Genomic DNA, 24,119 nt, shown 5'->3' with positions numbered 1-24,119 from the left:
ATTTCTCAACCGGAGAAACTCTTTCTTGTTTCTCAACTGGATTCAGAATGCTGGGGTATGGAGTGTGGCTTTTCCTTTGAGGAGAAAATTGGAAAGTACCCAAATTTTGTATATCTTTCTTTAGAGAGAGAAAAAAGTATACGGCCCTGCCTGTTATGAACTCCCCAGCTGCTGGCTCATGTGTCTCCAGGGCTCTTTGCATCAGAGAGCAAGAACTCCTTTCTCCTTTGTTGAGCTAAATTGAATTGAGGCCAGAATACATTAGAGCTGATTGTGGAATCTGCTGCTCTGAAATGCGAAATGATGCTTCAGTCTGCTGAAAACAGCCCTTTTAATTCCTGGGTGCAACTGACGCAGATACGCCGTGTGCACACTGTGTGTGCACTCCAGTGCCTCAGTGGTGGTGGGGACGATGACGTTCTGCCCACGACGCAGTTCAGGGGAGTGACACAGCACTGTGTTCTCGATTGCTCTGAGTATCGGCGTCACAAGGCGAGCTTTGAAAACCTCACAGACTAGTCCAGACGGCACGGCCGGCGAGAACCACTTCTTGAGGACTGTGGCTCCTAAACTTTTAGCTTGTTAAAGTGAAAAGTGCAGGCTGTGTTCACCGACATCTTAATGACTGGGCTAGGGCTGGAGAATTGGCAGGTATACGAGGTCCAAGATGACATTTCTGCTGATCCCAGGGCCACCCTTGGAACAGCAAGTCCTGTAGCATTTGTGTGCTGAGTCGGCTGTTGAGTCAGTCCTTTTTTGTTTGTGTCTTTGGAGACTGTGTTCCTGTCCGGTTTCATACTTGCTATGTCATCCGAGCAGGCCTCAGCCTCACAGCAGTCCTCCTCCAGGCTCTGAGTGCTGGGATTACAGGCGTGTGCCGCTGGCTTGTCTTTTAGTCAGGGTTTTCTACTCCAGTGTTTATATTAAACCTTTTACCTAGCTGCCTTGGAGAACATACCTCCTTCTCTAAGTAAAGAGATCCTATGACTGTATATTATTATAAGTAACATTCTGTCTCTGTGTCTGTCTGTCTGTCTGTGTGTCTGTCTGTCTCTGTCTGTCTGTCTCTGTCTGTCTGTCTCTGTCTGTCTGTCTCTCTGTCTTTTTCTGTCTCTGTCTCTGTCTGTCTCTCTCTCTCTCTGTTTGTCTCTCTGTCTCTCTGTCTCTCTGTCTCTGTCTCTCTCTCTCTCTGAGACTGGGTCTCACTATATAGCTCTGACCTTCCTGGAACTTACTATGTAGACCAGGCTGGTCTTGAACTCACAGACATCTGCCTGCCTCTGCCTCCCAAGGGCTGGAACTAAAGGTGTGCGTCATCATGTCTGGCCTCATAAGTAATTCTTATGAGAGTAACTTATGAATGGGCACTGTCTTTCCTTGCTTTCTGGGGCCTGACTGAATGGCAGCTAGTCAGCGACTAGAAGAGGGGTGGCAGGAAGTGGAAACTTCCCAACCACATACCACAGTCAGCTTGGCTAAAAGATGTCAAAGAAGCTTGGGATGTTAAGTCAGGGTGAACAGCTGTATGGCGGAGCTCTGGACTCTGGCATAAAGCAGTAACCTGAGTCAACACTATTGTGTTTGTTTCTCAGCTCCACTGTCCTCTGAGTTGGAGTCCTTCTTAGAATCTGTCCTTAGAGGGCCTTCAGCCATTGCTCGCCAGGTGAAACCTTCTGTGATCCCACTGAGTGTCCTAGGCCAGGAACTCACTGACCCATTTCTGAACAAGTCAAACCACTAGCACTCTGATAAGACAGTTCTTTTACTTATTCCTTTACCAGTCCTCCTTAGGCTGGCCTCGAACTTGCAACCCTCCTGCTTCAGCACACCAGGTGCTTGGGTGTGTGTCACTACACCTGGGGGTTAGGCCAGGGCCATTTCTCTTATTTCCTGCTGGGGTGTCCTCAGGAGCTGTGGTATATGTTACAGGGGAGAGGAGGTGTAATCACAGATGTTTCTGTCAGTTTATAGGGAATTCCTTAGACCCTTCTTCTGGTTTGGCCTTTAGGCACCTCTCTCTAGCTTTTTGGGCCTGGCCCCTGTAAAGCCATATATGACTTCCTCCTATTCTCACAACTGTTTGCGTTTTGCTCTTTGGTGTCTTAGTGTGCAACAATCGCAGTCCCAAGCCCTGGGTAAACATAAGCTCTTTATCTTCAAGTGTGCATCGTGTCTAGCAGTGGAATTTTTGTATCTTTCCCACCCTTTTCCTCCACCAGGATGAAACCTTTTCAAGACTCTGGTCCTTCTGTTCCTCTTTGTGACCCCTTTGCATTTTGTGAACATGTTTTTGTATATTCAGTGCTCACATTGTGCTTGTATTCAAGCAGATTTAGTTAGGAGACCCCACGAAGGGTTTGCAGGCTGCATCTACCCATAAACTGGCGAGCCCCTGTCTGCAAGAGTAGTGCTGGTTAGTGCTGGTTCCGTGTAGAAACCAAGGCCTGCCACTGTGCTGGAGTCCCAGAGCCCTGAGCTTGCTTCTTATAAAGAGTGGTGTGTGCTTGATGGCCAAAGAAATTTCAGTCTCTTACTTAAGAAATTGGCTTAATTTCTCTTAAGAAGGTGAAAATCTCGATTGACTCATTTTACGATACACTTATATTTTTATAGACATTTTTCATATCATTCTGTAGATAAATATATAAACTATTTTTTAGCCAAAAGGTAACATTCTATATACTTTTCTCCATTTTGATGTCTATACATGCAGAAATTATCCATGTGTATGTGTTATTTGTGTATATAGGCATATCATACATGCATGCTGTACACACAATCAAGAAATCAGTGAGCCCGACTGAGCACGCCAGAACTTCCTGGTGTCACACTCAAAGCCAGAGGAAAACACGGGCGTGGGGGTGGGGGTTTCCACTCCCACCTTCTCTTACCCTTTGCTCTCTGCCCCAGTGGTGTGCCTGCAGGCTGCTGACTTGTTTGAAACTGTTCTCTGACATGGGTAATGGGTGTGTCTTCCCTGCCGGTGTTGAGGCAGGTCCTGAAGGAAGCCAGGAACGGCAGTGTCTTCCCTCAGGGTTCCTAGTGGTGCCAGCTGCAAAAGCAGCTGGCCTGGCCAGAGGTACTAGCCTGACTCTTTCATTCATTCAGTGTTCTACAAGTCCTGCTTTGAGCATTCGCTGGCTCTCAGGGTGGATGATGAACTGGGATTAGCATGTCACTTGCTTGTGGGCGTGTGCATCTGCCTTTCTGGGAGGACACCCACAGATTTTGTTCAGTAACTCCAGCTCAGTTACCATATCAACCAGTACAGTTTTCTGCACTGTGCTGCTGGTGCGTAGTCTAGGAGCGGTAGGGACCCAATGAACTCCACTCCTTCAGTTTTATTTCCCTGCCCACTGTGACACTTCCACACCTTCCTGTCCTAGAGAAGGCACACATCACGCACACATGTGTACACCTCAGCCAAGAGGACAATGAAAACGTTAGGTGTGAAAGGCCCTCCTTCCCCATGGCTGATTTCATTGAGTTGGACAGAGTGGGGCTGGGCTTCGCTGCCACGATGACAAAGTAGGAGGGTAGTGCCTGGGACCTTCTGGGAACTTAGGATACCCACATGACCTGGGTGGAGTATTACTTGGGGACAACTTACATAGCATTACAACCTACAATTTGGTTTTCTTGGGGATTTTGTAGGCCAGGTACAAAGCAGAAAGTGCATAGAAGATGTGATTCACTTTGCCTGGGAAGAGAAGCTTTTTCTCCTGGCTGACGAGGTAAGAGCAGTCCCAGAGATTGGTGGGGTAAGTTCAGAGAGGGCGGGGGCGAGCCCTCTTGTATGGGGGAGAATCCAGGTCTGATTATTCTGTAGCCAGGGAGAACTTTCTAGGCAGAGTGATTCTGGCCAAGCAAAGGTGAGGATGTTCGTCCTCTCGTTTTTTAATTTATTTATTCTTTTTTGTTATGACTACACTGTAGCCATCTTCAGACACACCAGAAGAGGCATCAGATCCTATTGCAGATGGTTGTGAGCCACCATGTGGTTGCTGGGAATTGAACTCAGGACCTCTGGAAGGGCAGTCAGTGCTCTTAACCGCTGAGCCATCTCTCCAGCCCGAGGATGTCCATTCTTAACTTATGAATTTGGGACATAAATTAGCTCCCTGTTGGTTTGGACTCTAGTTGTGGACACACATGCACAAACACACACACATTCTCCTTATACATGGGAGGCTAAGAATTCGCTATGTAACCCAGGCTACCCTAGCACTTAATGTATAGCCTAGGCTGGCTTTAAATTCACAGCAATCCTCCTGCATTAGTCTTACAATGTTAAAACTATAGGTGTCAGCCACCACACTCAGTTAAATTTCAGAACTGTAACAGATTACTTTAAACTTGGAGGAGGAAGAAGCGATGGTGATGGTGATGATGATGGTGGTGGTGGTGATGATGATGATGATGATGATGATGTCACAGGTATATATAGTGGGAGCCTGGACTCAAACTGTGACTTCCAGGTCCTTCCCCTTTCATCTCTATAAGTTGGCCTCATACATGGACTATCTTCCCAGCCTTGAAAGCAGCCTTTTGTCCTTGTAGTTCCAACAAGTTTACAACATCATTGGTTCAACTCCACCACAATTATTGAGTCAACCACTGTACCCTGGGATTGCAATATGCAAATTGACACCCCCCCACACCACCACCAGATGCAAGTTTTCTGCTCTGCCCTTCCCAAACTTCACCTGGAGAGCCAGGGAGGGTTTTCCCTGAAGGAAATAACCTGGTTTCCTACCTAAGAGGGGTGTGTGTCGGGTGTAGCTGCCCTGTGGGGGAAGAGGCTGAAGCCACTGGTAACGCGCAGTTTCCTACCTCTTGGTCGTTCCTGTCTTCTCTCTCATATACTCTCCAGCAATGTGTGAGCCTGGGACGATCTCGGGTCTGTAAGTGTAACTTCTCGAATGCCAATCATGAGGCCTGGGCTTCCCATTCTTTGTCTGATAGAAACGGCAAGTTCTTCATAGTCCATTGACACATTCCCTTCATTTCAGATGTTTTCTGGTTAGTTGCGGTTTCTAGAATTATCTTTTCCTTTCTCTTTAAGCACCCTGCTCTGTTACCACATTTAAATTGCCATAAGTAATCATGGATCTAAAAACCTTACTTTCTAAACTAAAAAACAAAACAAAACAAAAAAAAGTAAACGGAGGCAGCAGTGGTGAGACCTGGGGCTTCCTTCTGAAGGTGCACTGACTGTCTGGGAGGAGGGCAGGCCTCTCTCTGACTGCCCCACTGATCCAGACACCCAGCTTCCCTGAGTGTGGAACAGGCAGGGTGGTGTTTCTAGGCTGTGTGTGCCAGATCTAGAGACAGGGAAGTGAGGGGGTGCGCCCTGGCAGAGAGAGTGGAGACAAACCTGGCAAGTGGCATAAAAGACACCCCACAGAGTTCACTCCAGAACAGAGGGTGGAGGACCGGAAGCTGCTCCCACTAATAGAGGAACAAACAATGCTTTAGGAGAAAAGTTTGCTCAGAAGCATGGGAGTCCCTGGTGTCACCGTTGGCCTGATGCGTTTGTTAGACAGGACTGGGGACAGGTAAATGTAGAAGTCAGGGAAGCTCCTAGGCTGTCTTAGGATCCAGTCTGAGGCTTTCCCTTGCTTGTTCTAGAAGGTTCCTTCAGGCACACTCTGGCTTATGTGTAGGAATAGTATTGGAAGTGGGACTGGCTGGTTTGTCCAAGGCTAAACTTTGTGACCTTCCCCTCACGGGCTAACTCTGTACCTACATACCTCCCTTCAGGCCTTCCAGAAGGACTCATCACAACTGTCCTGTTCCCCTGCAGGTATACCAGGACAACGTGTACTCTCCGGACTGCAGATTCCACTCCTTTAAGAAAGTGCTTTACCAGATGGGGCCTGAGTACTCGAGTAATGTGGAGCTTGCCTCCTTCCACTCCACCTCCAAGGGCTACATGGGCGAGTATGTGGGCTGCTATTCTTTTCTGCTGCTCTACCTGTGGTCCGCCCACATGGTTAGAAAGCAGCTTTCCTCGCTTGCTGCTGGTGTAGGAATCAGGAGGAGACAGGCTGCATCTCTCAGACAAATCTAGTGGTATAATCTGTGCGCAGAGGTTCAAGGGAAATGCTCAAAAGAAACCAGACTGTGGATAAGTGATGGGAATGAAAACAGCTTCCCAGAGCAGCTCTAAGCCTGGAACCTTCTGCTCTAACACTGCCTGAAGTCTGTGGGTCCATGCAAAGAGAAGTTGGATAAGTACTGAGCTCTGTGTGCAGGGCTGGGGCAATTATAGACCAGAGGGCTAGTTTGGGGCCCATATTTGTTACTAGTATTTACTAAGCACTTACCCTGAGTTTGCAGCACTGAGGACCTTGCCATCACAAAGACAGTATGTTACCAGGGTGTGAAGAACTAGGTAAACAGGAAAGCCATGTGGCGGGTGGAGAACTGAGGTCAGACAAGAGGTAGGAGTTGGAAGAAGGAAGACATCTGGGAGAACATTCTAGGCAGAAGGAACAGCATATGAAATCTAAAGAAATGTTTTGGTTAGGTCAAGGGGGCTGCCTCCTTACGTTGTTCTTGGCTTAATTCAGTGTAAATTAAGTGTATGAGTTAGGTTTCAGGGAAAGCAGCTATAACAAAATGGCCTGAAAGTACAAAGGCTCAAAAAGAGTGACAGTGTATCTTTTTCTTTGACATAATGGTTCTAAGGCACAGGAAGGCACAGCTGGGCTCCTTGAGATCCTTCAAGGACTGGCTTGTGAGTCAGCGTCCTCAGCATACAGGACCCACTGGTCTCTAGGATAGGGACTCTCTACTTTCCAGGAAGCAGGAAGGGAAAAAGAGAGTGCTTGCTCTTCCTGCAGGAGAGTGACTTTGTAGCATTACCTGTTCACCCAACACTGGCGAGAACTCTGCTACAGCTTCGGGCTGGGAGACGAGGGTGTGGTGTTAGAGATCTGGTGTCCAAACTGCACTTGTGAGGTCTTCCTATAACTGACATGCGTGTTCCTTCTCCTCAACTCCCCAGATGCGGCTACAGAGGAGGCTACATGGAGGTGATCAATTTGCACCCCGAGATCAAAGGCCAGCTGGTTAAGCTCCTCTCGGTCCGCCTCTGTCCGCCAGTGTCTGGACAGGCCGCGATGGACATTGTTGTGAATCCACCGGTGCCAGGAGAGGAGTCCTTTGAGCAATTCACCAGGGTAAGTCCGTCTGGCCTGTGTACTGCCTGCTGTTGTCAGGGCCATGGTAAAGGAACAGCCACCACTCCATGTGGCCAGCTCCCGGTGGTGTGTCTGGGTGTGTCCATCCATGGCCGTCTTTCCAGGGGCACTGTGAACAGGTAATGCTACAAAGTCACTCTCCTGAGCCACTGTCATGAGTAAAGTCTAGAGAAGCAACCGAGAGGCGGCAGTTTGGAGGTGGGAAGACTTCCTGTGGGAGCGAGTGGACTCTTCTTTCTCACTGCGAGCTTCCTACGTGGCAGGAACCCAGGAGGAGAGCCCCGTCTTGTGGGGATCCTAACCTGAAAAGGAGGGGAAGTAACTAGGTGTCACAGCATCAATGTAAAAAAAATCACAACAAAACCATTTTAGATTGTAGAATCTAAATGTCAGTTCCCAGATTGTATGAGCTCCCCCCTCTCCCCCCTCCCTTGTGGGGGTGGGGGGCATAGGGAGAGGTTGGCTTATTTGTTTGTTTGTTTTTGTTTTTAGACACAGGGTTTCATAGCCAAACTGTTTAATTCAAGCCAACCTCCTGCTTCAGCCTCCTAAAGGCTAGGATTACAGGCGTACCTAACCGCACTTCCCCTCCTCTCTTACCCCTCCTTCTCCTTTTTTTGTAGTAAAATTCAAACGACTAAACTTACACTTATCCTGCCGTGGGAGGCAGAGGGTGGAGAACCTGTGAGTCTGCGGTCAGCCTGGTTTATATAGTTAAGTTCCATGACAGCCAGGGCTATTCAGAAAGACCCTGTCTAGACTGACAGACAGGCAGGCAGGCAGACAGATAGACAGACCTGTTTCTTTAAGGAAAGCCATTCAGATTGTTATACGACCCTCTCCCATCTCATCCATCTCAAGAACTTTTATCCCTGGTTGACCCTTGAGACCTACCTAGTAAATGCATAGTTCTCCACCCTCCCCTTTCCCCAGTAGAATGCAGCCAGCATTCTACTCTGTCCCCATGGATTCCCCTAAGACATATATGTGTAGGTGGAATTATACAATGTGTGTTCTTCTGTGACTGGCTTATTCCACTTGGCGCAGTGTGCTCTGGGTTATCCCTGTGGAGGCCTGCCCGCTTTGGGATTGAAGGCTGGGCTGTATATCATTGCATGGCTGTACCACATTTTGTCTGTCTTCTCGTCCTCGGCCCTTACCTTGTCCCTCTGAACAACAGCACTTGCAGAAATCCCGATTGGTTCTGCTCTAGCTCTGGATGCTTGTCCAGCTCTGGGACCGTTGCTGACTCCGCCCTGCCCAACCGAGTCTGTGTCCATGTACACCACCCTGACTGAGAATACAAAGGGATAATCCCCAGATGACGTGATGGGGCTGGTCTCCAGGGGACTCGTGACTCTCACAGAAGTGTTTCTAGGGTTTTCCACCCAGGGCCAGGGCCATTCGGACTGATAGATTAAAAAGAAATCCATGCAGAAAGACCTGTCCGTGTGTCCACGCCTACTTCCTTCCCCTGCCTGTTTGCAGTTTGTTACATGCAGCTCAGCTGTCAACTGTTCACAAAGAGCAGCGTTCGTAGCCTCGTCTAGAATCACCGATACCTGTGCTTTCTGTTATCCTCAGGAAAAAGAATCCGTCCTTGGTAATCTGGCCAAAAAAGCAAAGCTGACAGAAGATCTGTTTAACCAAGTCCCGGGGATCCAGTGCAACCCCTTGCAAGGAGCCATGTATGCATTCCCTCGGATTCTCATCCCTGCCAAGGCCGTGGAGGCAGCTCAGGTCAGAGCGGAGGGCTGGCTGTCTTCCTGAATTCACTTGAGCTCTCTCCCACGTGGTTGGCCTTTTGCTTTGGCGAGCCACGGTGCTGAGTGTAGGAGTTCTGAACTCCATGGGCCTCCTGGACAGATGCAGTTCATTAAGTGAACAGCTTCTTAGAGCCCCAGCTGCAGAGAGTGTGGTAGCAGCAGAGAGAGCAAGGGGCTGATCCCAAGTGAGAGCCCCGGGTGGACCTCCACGTGCTACTCTTGGGGTGGAGGCATAGCTCAGCTGCTTACGCTTGCCGCTCACAGAAGGTCTGAGTCTGGTCTTCAGCATCTATCTACCTGCTCACTCACAGCCATCACAACTCCGGTTCTAGGGGAACCAAGCCCTTACCCTATTTCCAAAGACACCAGGCATGCATATGACAGGACAGAGGCCCATGAGCAGGCGAAACACTCATACACATAAAATACATATAAAAACCATTAAAACAGCAACACATACTGACTCTGAAGGGCAGGACCCAAGTGGGGTGTGATACTTGGAGAAGCCATGACAGTCCTCACCTCCCCGCCACTGCCTTCTGCAGCAGTGATTCCTGAACCTGGATATTCACAGTGGATGCCTTGGGGTTGGTTTACTGAGTCTTTGGGGAACCGAGAGCCTGCGCCTCCAAGTCCTCATATGCTATTGCAGACCTTCCTCTGAAGCTCAAGGGAAAGTGATGTGTCTGACAGTAGCATTTCATCCTACCCTGCAGTACCTGAAGACCTTGTTAGACATAGGGATCCAGGCCCACCCTAGATGCCCAGAATCAGACTCCCCGTGCCAGAGCTGAGATCCCTCAGAGACTTTTTTTATAACCCACTCCATTCGATGCTGTTTTCATTGCTGTGACCAGACACCTGACAAGGTACAATGTAAGGGGAAAGCAATTTCCTTTGGCTCCCTGGTTTATGGGTGGGAAGGCATGAGTCACTTGAGGCTGAGGCAGGGGAAGCCAGTGCAGGTTGTCCTTCTCCTTATATCCTAGCAGAGGGGCTCGTTCTCCATATTTTCTTCTGGAAAGGCCTTCAGCCACATGTTGAGAAGTGTGCCTCCCTAATACCCAAGGCTTTTCAATCCAATCGGGTCAGCTTTCTTAGCCATCATTAGCTGTGGCTCCAAGGCTTGTCCCCTGAAAGCCACTACTGGATTTAGATCCAGGGCCCTGTTTTCAGATCCTTTCCTGACTTGGCTCCTAGGCATCCACATCAGTGCCTGTTGAACAGTTACTGGGATGGGGATGGGGAACCCTTGAATGAAGATCAGGAGCGTCCAACCGTAGCCTCAAATGTCCGGGTCCCAGAACCAGCTTCCTGGGAGTCCTGCCCGAAAAGAGGCACCAGTGCTCAGCATTTTGGTTCTGTCTGGCTTTGATCTCTCCACCCCAAGTGGAGTCTTTCTTTATATTTATAGCCCAGGCAAGACCCCACTGGGTAGCTCAGACTGGCCCTGAATTCAAGGCACTCTTTTTGTTTAAGCTTCTCAAGTGCTGTGATTATAGGTGTGAACCAAAACCAGCTCGTTTTTGGTTTGGTTTTTTTTAATGAGTGCCAGTCTCGAGACAGCCAGGCACGAGTCTCAAGTTCTGTTCTCTTCCCATAGTCCCATAAAATGGCTCCAGATATGTTTTACTGCATGAAACTCCTGGAAGAAACTGGCATCTGTGTCGTGCCTGGCAGTGGCTTTGGACAGCGAGAAGGCACCTACCACTTCAGGTATGATGTTCTCTCTGGGGGTGGGTGGTGTTGGTCCCTTGGGTTCTTGCTTTAGAGACTGCAGGGTCTGAGCCTCTCCTCCTTGAGTGTCTCCCATCATGGCAAGCTCAGACCCTCTGTCAGAAAATAAGGAGAACGGGGGTGCTTCACAGCCTCTCTAAGTATTCCGCGACTGCCCCGTCTCTCTGCTGCTTCCTGTCCTTCTCACATTCTGTGCTTCTAAATGCACAGGACAAAGCCAGTGCCTTAGGTAGATTTCTGTCCGGGGTGGCACCACCTATGGTGGCCCAGGTCCTCCCACGTCAGTCACTAATCAAGAAAAGGCCCCTACAAACTTGTTCATAGGGGAATCAGTTGGTTGGAGTTCTTTTCTTGAGTGAAATTCTTCCCACTTGTGTCAAGTTGACAGAAAAACCAACCAGGTCAGCCTGGCACAGAACAGGTGCTCTGTGGCTCCTTGGCCATGCTATGGGCCCCAAAGCCTCTTACGGTACTACACTGAGACAGAATTAGGCCCACAAACTGGGAGGCCGTTTGTTCACAGCCATGCCTTGTCCAGCTTCATACAGATGGACACACGGATTCCCAGAGTTGTTAGGCCATCTCTGTTCAGAACATGGTTATTTCTTCACAGCCCCTGTGTCTCTTGTAGCAGATGCTAATAATAGAATTGTCATGAGCAGCTGACAGCTAGAGCCAAGTCTTCGCACACTCGAAGCTATGGGTTGTGTCCTGAGATGGACTCACTGCCTACCGGCCCTTTCGCCTTTGGCTGTGTTGTCTGCTGTGTCTCATGCTCCACCTACAATGGAGAGCTGGGGTGGCAGTGTGGCCCCGTAGCAGGTCACAGGACGAGGGTGAGGTCCTGATATTCCATGCCCAGCACGTCACCAAGAGTATGGTTGTGTTGGGAAGACTGTTGTCAGGGCTGGAGGGAGAGGTTACTTTTTTTGTGGGAACTGGAAATGTCTTTGAAGTGAACCTGTGATTTGAGATTGACTTACTGTTAGAAACTGAATACTGGGACATACACATATGTGCCTGCGTGCGTACACACACACACACACACACACACACACACACACACAGAGGTTCAGTTTTTGAAAGGAAGTTAAGAGTCATGTTCTAGGTTTATCCTATAGTTTGACCACTTGCCTGGCATGCATGAAGCCCTAAATTCAATCCCTAGCACCACAAAACAGTAAGAAAAAAAAAAGTCCTATTTCTAGAAAGGTCTCTAGTCAAAATGTGCTGCTGGAGCCATATGTGGTGGGGCGTGCCTGTTCTGCGAGCACATTAAGAAGCTGAGGCAGAAGGATTACTGTGACCTCAAGGCCAGCTGGAGCAACAGGCTGAGTTCCAGATCGGCTAGTGCCATATGAAACCCCGTTTTATAAAACAAGAGGAGAAAAGGGGCAGAGGCAGGCAGATCTTTGTGAATTCAAAGTCAGTCTGGTCTACATAGCAAGTTCTAGGACAGCTGTCTTAAAAATAAATATATAATCACCACAACAAAACCATGGTGCGGCCTTCTGTGGTAATGAAAAGTACATTTGGTGACTCAAACCCTGGTTAATTGCTTTAGTAGACAGGTCTGACTGTAGTAGAGATATGCCTGTGTATAAACTACTATTGTGCTATGTGTCAGTATTTCCAGCCTGCTGGAGGCTGAGGCAGGAGGATTGCTCAGGCTTGGGGCTTCCCGAGGGTAAGGAGACTGCAGTTTCACAAGTGTTAGGCACCCTCCAGGGCCTTGAGCTATCAAAGCAGCTGAGGTAGGGTCACTGTTTTCCACACAGAGCTCTCCCTCCCCAACTTGGCTCCACCCAGCAAGGGATATTGTGAACCTGTGAAGAGCCAGGCTGATGTCATTCTCTTTCCTGACAGAATGACAATTCTCCCTCCAGTGGAGAAACTGAAGACAGTACTCCACAAGGTGAAAGATTTTCACCTGAAGTTCCTGGAGAAGTACTCATGAGGATGCCTCTGCACCAGAGAGAGACCCCAATACCACCCAGGCCTTCCTCATGGACTCTGCCTCAGACCTCATGCAGGTCACCAACCCTGTTCATCATCATTTTCCAAGGAGACTTCTTTCTTTGTGCCTTGATGTTCGAGAGTTCTTCTGAGCAAACAGTGATTTTGCAATGTCTCCCGGGCCCTGTTTTTTTTTTTTTTTTTAAAATGCCACCAAAGTAGTCAACCTGCTTGGCAGATGTAATTGAGATTCTCTGACTTGCTGTTCTGTTTGGAAAGTTCTTTTGGGTTTTAAGCAGCCAGGCTACATTGAAATGAGATATTTCAGATCTGGAGAAACAAGCAGGTGTTGGGAAATACGTGACTTAACATGATAAGGGCTGGGTTCCAGAAACCAACAGTGAGATCTGTGAAATAAAACCCTTACCAGTGTGGCAGCGCAGCGTTTTGGACAGTAAACCTGCAAGTCTAGTGAGGACTCAGAGAAAGCTGTAGCACAGCACAGACAACATGGAAGTCAGTAGTAGGACAGGGCTCATCAGAGACCAGGTTAGATTACACTGGCTTACCCTACAGCAGTTTTCTCCAGGTTTGGCTGAGCCTTTATGCACACCATTGCCCTCTGCTGGTGGCAGCCGAGATAAGCAAGGACTGAAAATGGATCCTTTCACAAGGCCCTGAAGGTTTTTTAACTGTTTCAAACTGACTCTGGTTCGTCCGTAACTAACGGATCATGGTGCCTGGTTACACTGGCTGCCAAGAAGGAGCACATGCAATCTGATTCCGTGTTCTCGTCACATCAGTTTCCTGCCTCCCTCCCTGATCAGAGGACAGCAGCTTATATCATCGGCCATCCCTGTGGGTCACAAGGTAGCAGCCACCAATCAAGTGTATTCCTTGAATTAGCACACCTGGGTGGGCCGTGTGCACACCCAGGACATTGGTGCTACAGGGAAAGCCAGGCCAGGTTTTCCTCTCCATCTCTTAACCGTCCCTGTCCTTCAGTGAGAGTGCGGGACTCCAGCTCAGGAGTCTGGGTACCCAGGGGAGCTTAAGGAGCCAGAGAGAGAAGGAAGTAGCACAAGAATGGAAACAGCCTCCTGCCCTAGAATCCCACACTGCAGGGGGCGCAACTGAGAAAAAGAACTTCAAGTTGTTAACACTCACGGGCAAGCGAGAGGCACCTTACTGTGGAGGAAACAGCCACATCCACAACAGGATGCAATGCTCTATAACTTTTCCTTTAAAGCCGAAAAGCTAGCATGTATGCTTGCTGGGCATTTGATCCAGATGTGCTCCGGAGTTCTGAGATTCTTCCATGAAAGGTTAACTAGAGGCTAGTATATTTTTTATATTTTTGTAACAATTGGCTTTTTTCATGGGGGGTGGGGGGGTGGAGGTGGAAGAGTTTAGTATTTATAGGCCTAACGAGTCCAATAATTTTTATAAGTGTCTTCAGACTATGGACAATCCTCCAAATTTTGCAAATGTTTACATGTTTTTTTTTAAGATGATAAATACGCTTGATTTGCTTTTTAAATAAAAGTTTTAGCTGTTCTAAGAGATTAACTTCAAGTAGGAATGAATGCTGGTTATGGTAGTTGGGATTTTCTACAGGTTCTGTTCCCATGCCTTTTCTACGCCGGCCTCACTCAAGAGCCCTCATGTGGGTGTGGCTGTGAAGCCTGAACAGGCTGGACCTGGACAGCCCCACCTCAGAGACATTGTTTCCACTTGGATGTGAGCAGGCACAGGCCTGCCTGCCCTTTGCTACTCATCATTATCAGTTCTTCCAGCCTCCTTGGCGTGGGTCCTGGTCATAGCCCTGCTGGGAGGCTCTGAACAATAAAACATGATCAGCTTGGTCAATAAAATCTAAAAGTTGCGTGGGGCTGAGTATGGTGGCACACTTTAATCCCAGCACCGGGGAGGCAGAGGCAGCCTGGTGTCTGTGAGTTTGAGTGGTGTCTGTGAGTTTGAGTCCTGTCTGATTTACATAGTAAGACCCTGTCACAACAAAATTGAAAACAACTACAGAAGCAATAAATAGTTGAGTGGATGTCACTAATTAAATGTGTGTGTGTGCATATATGTGCGTATATTTTAATATCTCATATATTTAATAGTTTATATTTGCATAAATGTTTTACAGGAACATATATAAATACATGTGTTCCTGAACAGTAAATGTGCCTAAATATCACAAACTCCAACCAACGGCTTCTTCTTAGGGTTTGACCCCAAAGAAAGGGAGTTGCTGAGTTGGAGAAGCTCCGTGGGTCTTTTGTTTCTGTTTTTCTTTGACACGGTATCTTACTATCTGGCTGCCTGGTGTAACAGAACATACGTACCCCAGGCTGACTTTAAACTCACTGTGTAGGCTAAGGATGAGCTTGGACTCCTGAGGCTCCTGTCTTTACATTCTACACCAGGATTACGAGCGTGTGCTGCCATTCCCCACTCTAACGGATGTTAAAACTAATGTGGACTTCTGCTCTCTCCTGGCAGTGAAAAAGAAGAGACCGAGTCTTCATGAGGCTGGTGGGGCGGGGATAGATAGGTCCTGGAGTAGCCATGGGTCAAGTTGTGTCAATAAAGGCACTGTATTGGTTTTACCCAGGTTTCCCATTCCACATTCTTTTTGAAATATGCTTTCAAATTTAAAATTCTTTAAAACTATGCTTCCTTTATCTTTATTAAAATCTAGGAAGTATACAAAGGAGTCATTGAGAACCCACTCTACACAGTTTAAACAAACTGACTATCCTGTGTGAGTTGTGGGGAACTGGCTCCTTTCTAGTGTTTTCTCTGGCAGAGGCTACCTTGCCCCACTGCACATATAAAATGCCATGTCCCACGTGTCCTTTCCCGAGTCAGCATTTATGGCTTGTGAGGATAGGGTGCTTTGCGGGGGAAGAAGGGGCTGTGTCCAGAAGTGAGGATGGGTGTTAGGAAAACACTGAATCAGAAGATACTCCCCATAGAAGAGGGGTTGGGACCATGATATGCCAACAAACCTTGGGGATGGAGGAATGTGTGTGTGTGTGTGTGTGTGTGTGTGTGTGCGCGCGCGCGCGTGCGTGCGTGCACACATGAGTATGGGAGCTCACGGAGGCCAGAGACATCACATCCCCTGGAGCTGGACTTGAACAGGGAGCTGCTTGTTGGAGCGAGAGCTAGTTGGTAGCTAAGTGGACAGAGAAATGTTCTCTTCTCTCACAGGGACCCACATAGGAACACACACCAGCTGTCTAGGGGGTAAATTATACTTCATCGTACAGTTGAGTGTATTAAATACACAAGAGAAACTGCACATACTATTCTAAATGCGAGGAGGGGGATAATATCAAGACAGTCTGTGTAGTCCTGGCTGGCTTTGAACTCAGATCTGCCTGCTCCCCGGTCCCTCCTCTCTTCCCTGACATGCACTCCCCACCACGACATGCGTCATTAGCCGAGGCTGGGACAGAGGCAGCAAGCCTTTAAATCCCACCAGATCCAGACTCTCAAGACAGGCAGATTATATACCAGAATATCCCATGAATGATCCCACTGGATCCTGCTCCCCTCTGAAACCGCAGGAACCAGGCCTCTGCTGTCCTCCCATTCCTCTTGGAGTTATTCTCCAGACCCACTAAATTCTGCCTATAGTAAGGACTCAAAGGCTTTTGTAGCCCAAAGCTTCAAACTTTTCCAGTTCCTCTAACAAACCACTTCCAAAGAGGTTAAGAACTACATGGTTGGGTTTATCATGGCAACAGCCCTACTTCATGACTATTTTTGTTGTAGTATTTTCCTACTTGCCATCATAAAGCACCTTGAAAAAGGCATCTTAAGGAAGGAAGAGTTTATTGGGCTCACAGTTTGAGGGTACACGCGGTCCAAGGTAGCAGGGAGTCGGGGCGGCAAGATCTTGAGGAACTGTTCACCCTGATGAGTGCTCACTTTCTCTTTTTATTCATCACGGGACCGCAGCCCACAGAATGGGATTTCTCATAGAAGGGTGTGTCTTCCTCTCTCAAATGACCTAACAAAGATCAAACACATGCATGACCGAATGCTTATTGCCATAGTGATTCCAAACCCTACCAACCGCCAATCAGGATTAACCACGGCACTGAACATGAGGAGTGTGAACTTGTCCTGTTCTTCGCCTCTTCCCCTCTGGTACTGGGGTTTCGAGGGTGTGCACCATACCCAGCTCCAGACCTTTGGATTTCCAATGATTCAAGATTATGTCTTCAGATGGGTTCCATGCTTTAGTCACTGGGCTTATGTCTTAGAATGTATATGGATTAGTACTAACAAAATATTAATCACTGGTGCATGATATACTTGTGTTTTAGAATGTCCTTGTCAGTTAACAGAAAGTAACCCTGGGGGCTGACCAGGTGGCTTCGTCAGTGAAGCTCATGGTCATGAAGTCTGAAAGTGTGGGTTTGCTTCCTGGAACCTCTATGATAGGAAGAGAGCTGACTGCTACAGGTTGTCATCTGATTCCTGGTTCCACGTGCCTACCCTGGAGCAAGCGTAGGGCCATGTGGTGGTGCACACCTTTAATCCCAGCACTCAGGAGACAGAGGCAGGCAAATCTCTGAATTTGAAGCCAGCCTGGTCTACATAGTGAGTTCCAGGCCAGTGAATGCTATGTAGTGAAACTCTGTCTCAAGAATTCACAGCTGAGGATGTAGATTGCTCCTGAGAGACACAGCCAGAATACAGCAAATACAGAGGCGAATGCCAGCAGCAAACCACTGAACTGAGAATAGGACCCCCGTTGAAGGAATCAGAGAAAGAACTGGAAGAGCTTGAAGGGGCTCGAGACCCCATATGTACAACAATGCCAAGCAACCAGAGCTTCCAGGGACTAAGCCACTACCTAAAGACTATACATGGACTGACCCTGGACTCTGACCTCATAGGTAGCAATGAATATCCTAGTAAGAGCACCAGTGGAAGGGGAAGCCCTGGGTCCTGCTAAGACTGAACCCCCAGTGAACTAGATTGTTGGGGGGAGGGCGGCAATGGGGGGAGGATGGGGAGGGGAACACCTATAAAGAAGGGGAGGGGGAGGGATTAGGGGGATGTTTGCCCGGAAATCGGGAAAGGGAATAACACTCGAAATGTATATAAGAAATACTCAAGTTAATAAAAAAAAAAAAGAAATTACAATAGCCAGGGAGTGGTGGCTCATACCTTTAACCACAGTCCCTGGGAGACAAAGGCCAGCGTAGTCTACAAAGCGAGTGCTGGGACAGACAGGCTACACAGAGAAACCCTGTCTCAAAACAAAACAAAAACTTAGGGAAGCACAGTACAATAGAGATGGCTCAACAGGTAAGACTTGCTACGCTTGCACAGGACCGGATTTGGTTGCCAGCTCACAGCCATCCATAATTCTAGTTCCGTTCTACCTGATACCCTCTTTTGATCTCTTAGCGCACCATGCAGGCATGTGGCACACATACATGCTGGCAAAACACGAATACATAAAATATATTGTTAAAAATGTATAAGAATAAAGAGAAACGTAACATTGGCAAAGGCATTCTGACTCATTAGAGGGCTTTTGTATTGAGCAAACTGTCATTTGTGGTATTCTGTTAATTAAGGGAAGGGAAGGAAGCTGTGAAGGAATGCATTTGAGACAGGTGTGGGTCTCTGAAGAAGTGACGGGAGTGTGGCCGGTTGAGTTTGCTTTTCTGTCCCTGAAGTCTTGGTGTTGCCTGATGATCATGAATATCTGAACTTTAGTTGAATTTCCTTTCTTCTATGGGAAGAAGTGAAGTCCCTAAAGCTTGTTTCTGCATTAGGGCTTTTGCAGTGAATTGGCTTAGACATAGTCATTCATGGACTGAAGATCCAGATTGTGTCTGGTGTCCAGGATTAAGCCGGCTGTCTTTACTTTCCTGTTGCTGTGATATACAACCAAGGCAGCTTGTAGAAGGGAGGGTTATGTAGGGTTTATGGTTCCATAGGAATGCAGTTCTATGATGGCTGGGCAACATGGTAGCAAGTAGCAGGCATATTGGCTGTAGCGGTAGCTGGGAATGCACATCTCTAACCACAGACAGGAAGCAGAGAGGGCTAACTCAAAAGGGGAGGAGTCCTTCGAAAGACCCCCAGTGATCTATTTCCTCCACAAAGCCACAACTCCTAATCTTCCCCAGCTAACTGCCAACTTGGCAGCCAAGCAGTCAAATGCCCAAGACTTATGGGAAGGGATGTCGTAAGTGCAGTTGAACCACACAGGGCGGACCTAGACTTGAAGTTCCAGCTATAAGATGTATCTCTCTGGACTAAGGGGTGCGAAAAGAATGGGAGTCAGCCATTTTGTCCTACCATGTTCTTCTCAAAGAGTTGTTTGGAGACCCCAGGGGCCAGGGCAAGTTCTACCTTTAGAAGGAATGGCTCAGTTTTCTTGATGTACCCTAGAATTAATCTTTAGGTGACCATGAAAAGGCCAAAATTTAAAGATTCCAATCCAGCTACAGCCAGTGGCCCACAGAGGAACTCAGCTCCTGGTGATATCAGGTTTGGCACATAAGGTTGGTGCTGGGCTTTTACTTGGCTATCTCACTAATAAATGCTGACATTTTCTCAGCTGTCTACACAGCATTGTCCTTGACTGAATGCATCCTGTACCCCTGACCCATGCTCATAATTTCTCGTACAAATTGGATATCACATAATGGGTTGACGTCAGCGTCTTCAGGTGTGCGACTTAACTGACCAGGGCTGAGATCTTAGCATCTGTTTATGTGGCTTTCACAGCTGGAGAGTTTTAGGCCTCAGGTTGAAGTCTCAGGCCAACAAAGTGGTGTCTTTGTGTTTGGTTGTTACACAATCCACTCCACCTGTGAGACGGTCTAAGAGTCGAGATGTTTTTGAATACCAGTGATCTGGAATTGGCCATTAGCTTCTGGACCTCCATGACTTACTTCAATCTTTGTCCGAGTTACAAATTCTGCAGCCAGTATCCTCATTTATCCTAAGTAGATGCCATTAACTACAGATTCCCATTTTATGGGTTTGGTTCTGAGTTATATCACCGCTTTCCATATTTAAAAATTATACTTAAGTACAACCCATTACTTGTTTGAGAAGCCAAATATGTCATGAGAGCCTTGATGGTTTAGAAGAAAAAGGTTACAAAAAACTGCTGGTGCCCAGCACTGCAGGACTTTATCCATTTTAACCATATTTGAGAGCCAGGCAGGATGGCACAAGGGACAAGGCCCGGGATGAAGTGAGACAATCACTTGATTCCAGGCATTGGAGATCAGCTTGGGCAACACAGCAAAAACCCATCTGGAAAAAACAAAACCCTTGTCTTGCCTATAATCTATAATCGCAGCTAATTATAATCTGGAGGAAACAAAGGCTAGAGAATCTTTGCAAGTTCAAGGCCACAGAAAGGAGAAAGAATTTCTTTTCTCCCAATCCTGTATTAAAGGGCTATATTCTTTCAGAATTTGTTTTTGGGTCATTATTTCAGATCCGCCATATCTAAGATTTAATTCCAAGAGCATGAAACACTTCAGTCAGCATTTGGATTTCACTTTGTGCCAATGTTCTAGACACTAGGATTACTTGTGTGTTTGGTGCTACAGATCAAATCCAGTGTCTTACTCATACAAGGGAAGTGCCCCGCCACTGAGTTCCATGACCAGTCTAGAAAATTTGTAGTCTGTCTTACAACACTCTCTAACTCCAGTTTCAGGGGAACCAACACCCTCTTTTGACTTCTACATAGGCACCAGGCATGTTCTCTAACACAGGCAGATATTCAGAATAAACACCCATATAACACAAAATAAAACAATAATTTACGAACATAAGAGCTAGTTCTCTTTCCCGTCTTGTAGGATGGCAAGTGAAAAAATCGAGGAAGCTCAACACTGGAAACGTGGAGCCACACCTGGCGTGGTTAATAACCTACAGCTGAGCTGGGAAGCCCAAGACCTGTGTGCCACTGGGGTGCATACAGGAGAGCTGATGGTGTGAGTGTAGCTGTGTTAGATTGGCTTGTGTGATTAGAACTGAATAGGCCGACAGCGGCCAGCTGCATGCTGAAGAAAGCCAAGAGCACACCAGCTCCTCAGTCCAGACAGCTGGGTACTTCAGCAGTCCAATCGGACGCAGGATTAATTCCTGCAGCTCTAAATTCACTCTGAAGCTGGATTCCAATGTCACTTAAGGGTGGTGGCAGTCGGGTCAGCAGTGGGATTGATACACCTACTTAGCAAGAAGTAAAGGCAGGTAGACAAGCAACACTGGTTTTCCGGCCTCTTTAAAGCTAGGCCAACTGCCAGAGCGTGCTGCCTTCTCTGGAGAAACAGCTTCTCCCTTAATCCCTTCCAGAATTGCCCACAGACATGCTGGCTATGAGGTATGTTTCTTAGTTACTTAAGATCCCATCAAGAGGACAGTCACAATGGGCAAAATCACTGTTTTGGTCAGGTGGAACGCTGATAGGTGCCCCTCTCTGCCATGCATTTCAGAGGCCCTGCACAGGACATACTCAGCTAATTTTAAAGTTAAAGAGAAACTTGTTCTTGCTACTGTCCGTCCCCAAACCAGTTGGTGACGACGGTGGTGGTAGCCATGGCTAAGTCTTGCAAAATAGTCTCCTGCCTAAAGATGTGTCAAGAAAGGAAGCTGCTGAGGGTGGCAGCAGAAATCCTTTTAACCAGCGAGGAAGCTACACCCTGGCATCATTGATTTGGTTGTCCCTTGTGCCCCAAGTCAAGTCTGGCCACTTATCCTCAATAAACCAATAAAGAGAGCCAAAATAAGTAGAAAACAGACAAAGACTTACTCAGTGTGTCCACACTGTGAATGGGATGAAGAGATTCAGCAAGACCCCCAGGTCCATCTTCAAGACACTCATCTTCAGGGTCCTCAGGTAAAATCAAAGTTTAAACAGAGGGCCAAGGATCTGCACATTTAAGCAGTTCCAGTCAAGGTGTGGTTCTGCCCACTCCAGACCCATTTGTTGTCTGGGCTTCAGTCTTATCATACCTGTCAGGAGACTAACAGGTTGTAGAACTGTGTGAAATCTCTTTCCAGGAAACAAGCTCCACCTGGCACCCTGTCCTTACCCCAGCATGACATTCCTGGGGGTAATTCCCATTTCTTGGGGGATCCATTGTTTCCTCAGATGGAGATACAAGATGTCAGTTCTGCCAGACGGGTTACAGCATCATCCTGAGGCCACCACAGAAGCAAGAGTTTTTCTGAGGCAGATGAAAAGTGGCTTGCTACTGGGGCATGAACTTCATTCTCCAACCAAGTTCCTCTTTGTAGAATGCGTCCGGCGGGATCCACCACCTTCACACATCCCTAGATACATTGACTCCTACTTCATGAAGGGGCTGTAGAAACCAAGACAGGGAGGTGAGCTCTTTCACACAGAGAAACACACAGGTACAGGCAGTGCAAGGATAATCAGAAAGTTAGGGTGAAGATTTTACCAAGCACAATCTGTTCCTCAGTTCTGGGGCTGATCTACCTTAGCTGTAAGAAAGGTACTTACCTTCACAAATTGGTCATTTCTCACCAGGAACATAACTGATACCATACTGTGCATTATTAGATTTTCTTTGGTGTATTTTTGGTTGGTTGGTTTGTTTTCAACAAGTCTATTGAGACATGAGCTACCCAGTCTGCAGGGGAGGGAGAGTGGACATCTAAGGAGCAGCTATGCACAAGGCCCACACTCCAGAACTGAAGCAACCTATGGACCTAACTATAGGACACACATATAGAACAGTCTAACTGAGAAGAGTAGGAGTCCAAGTATACACTTCAAGAGGAATTGTTGAAATGAAGGGTAAGAACTGGAACCAGGGCCAGGAGTGGGTGGTGCATTTTTTAATCCCAGCACTTGGGAGGCTGAGACAGGACCGCCCTGACTTCTTCAAAGACAGTCTAGGATACATCAGCAAAACCCAGTCTCAAAACGACTATTTCTCAAGTGTCTAAAGCCTGAAAAACAAGGTACAGCCATCATCAGAGCCAACAGGCGCCTAACGCAGATGACTATGAGATGACTCTGCAGGTTTCTAGAACATGAAGGATAAAGTAATTCAGACACATAGACAGCCAATTACACACATGAAAGGATGCATGAACATTAGTCATCAGGGAAATACAAATTAAAACTGCTTTCTATCCACTGGGGAGGCTGTAACCAAAGTTATGTGCTGCCAAAGATGTGGGTCAAATGAAAACTGTCCCTGCACTACTGGAAGAAAGGTAAGGAGGTACAGTGATGGGGGCTGGAAAGATGGTTCAGTGGTTAAGAGAGCTAGCTACTCTTCCAAAGGACCAGGGTTCAAATCCCTGTACCCACATGGCAGTTCACACTGTAATTCCAGTTCCAGCAGATAGGACACCCTCACTCCTCATATGTGGAGGCAGAACATCAACGTTTTTAAAAAAAAAAAAAAACAAAAAACAAAAAAAGGTACAGCCAGTTTGGCAGTTTCTTAGATGTTGTAACAACCCAATTCTACTCTTGGCTATGTATCCAAATGAATTTACCCCACACAAACTTGCTTGTGTTCATAGTTACAGTTTGAATAGTGTATTCCAAATGTCCACTAGGAAGTGAATAAAACCTGTGGTATACTCATATACTGAATGCTTGGTTAAAAAAGAAAAGTAATTCTAAGCTAGATAGGTAAGAATAAAACTCAGAAACACATTTCAGTGCAGTGTATCTAAACAGAATTAGAGACTGCATAAATGGTTGGAGAGAGAATGAAATGAGACTAATTAGGACATTATTTTTTGGCATGATGAAAAATTCTAGAATTAAGGCACTAGTGATTGGTACTCAGGTTGTTAATATACAGGAAATCACTGAAGTAGGCATGTCCTTGAAGATTATGGTGTGGAGAAACTGGAAAGTGACTCAGTTAGAAGCACTTGCAGGTCAGAGACTTCCTGCTTGCAAATTTAATTTGTTCCAGTAAAACAAAACAAACAAAAAAAAAAAACCAGGAACAGCTGGAGATCGCAAAACCGAGGAAGCAGCGCTTGGCGTACACAAGGGTCTAAGTTTAGTCCCTAGCACCACACGTGCGCACACACTCACACACACACACAGCCTGGGCAGAAGAACTGAAGACCGCTGAGCAACTGATTTTATAAACCTTTATTGGAAAGGCTACAAAGTTTCTATTATCACTGCATTGCTTACCTTAAAGTGTTATGGGGAAGTAACCTCAAATACAAAACTACTATGTGGTTGAATTTTGCCAGGCTTGTTGCAAAATATTTTTTGTACAATGGAGGTAGAGTGGATAGGGCAGTAATTTAACCCTCACAGGTCTTGATTAGTTTTGGGACATTTTACGTCCACGTTCTAATAGCTCTAGAAATGCACTCAAGTGCTATTAGGCTCAGAGATGGTAAAATACATTGAAAAATCTGAATTCCCATT

The 24,119-nt window shown here is 47.1% G+C and overlaps 1 protein-coding gene and 1 long non-coding RNA gene across 7 annotated transcripts in view; both read left to right on the top strand.

Annotated features, from left to right (window-relative positions):
* Positions 1–14,740, top strand: part of Gpt2 (glutamic--pyruvic transaminase 2) — a 33,127-nt gene extending 18,387 nt beyond the window's left edge. For 3 of the 4 annotated variants that reach the window (XM_087594523.1, XM_087594522.1, XM_087594524.1), the window contains exons 7-12: positions 3,655–3,734; positions 5,807–5,943; positions 7,013–7,187; positions 8,793–8,948; positions 10,578–10,690; positions 12,578–14,735. In XM_087594523.1, the coding sequence (XP_087450649.1) occupies positions 3,655–3,734; positions 5,807–5,943; positions 7,013–7,187; positions 8,793–8,948; positions 10,578–10,690; positions 12,578–12,668 (752 nt within the window). In that variant the 3' untranslated portion in view covers positions 12,669–14,735. 4 annotated transcript variants of the gene reach the window in all.
* LOC147999372 (uncharacterized) overlaps positions 1–24,119 on the top strand; it is a 267,261-nt gene that overhangs the window by 153,022 nt on the left and 90,120 nt on the right. The window lies entirely within an intron of this gene.

Source organism: Rattus norvegicus, chromosome 19, assembly GCF_021556685.1.
Source record: "Rattus norvegicus strain SHRSP/BbbUtx chromosome 19, alternate assembly SHRSP_T2T, whole genome shotgun sequence".
Taxonomy (NCBI): Eukaryota; Metazoa; Chordata; class Mammalia; order Rodentia; family Muridae; genus Rattus; species Rattus norvegicus.
Note: the sequence above shows the minus strand (reverse complement) of the source record. Positions and strands in the feature narration are given on the sequence as shown.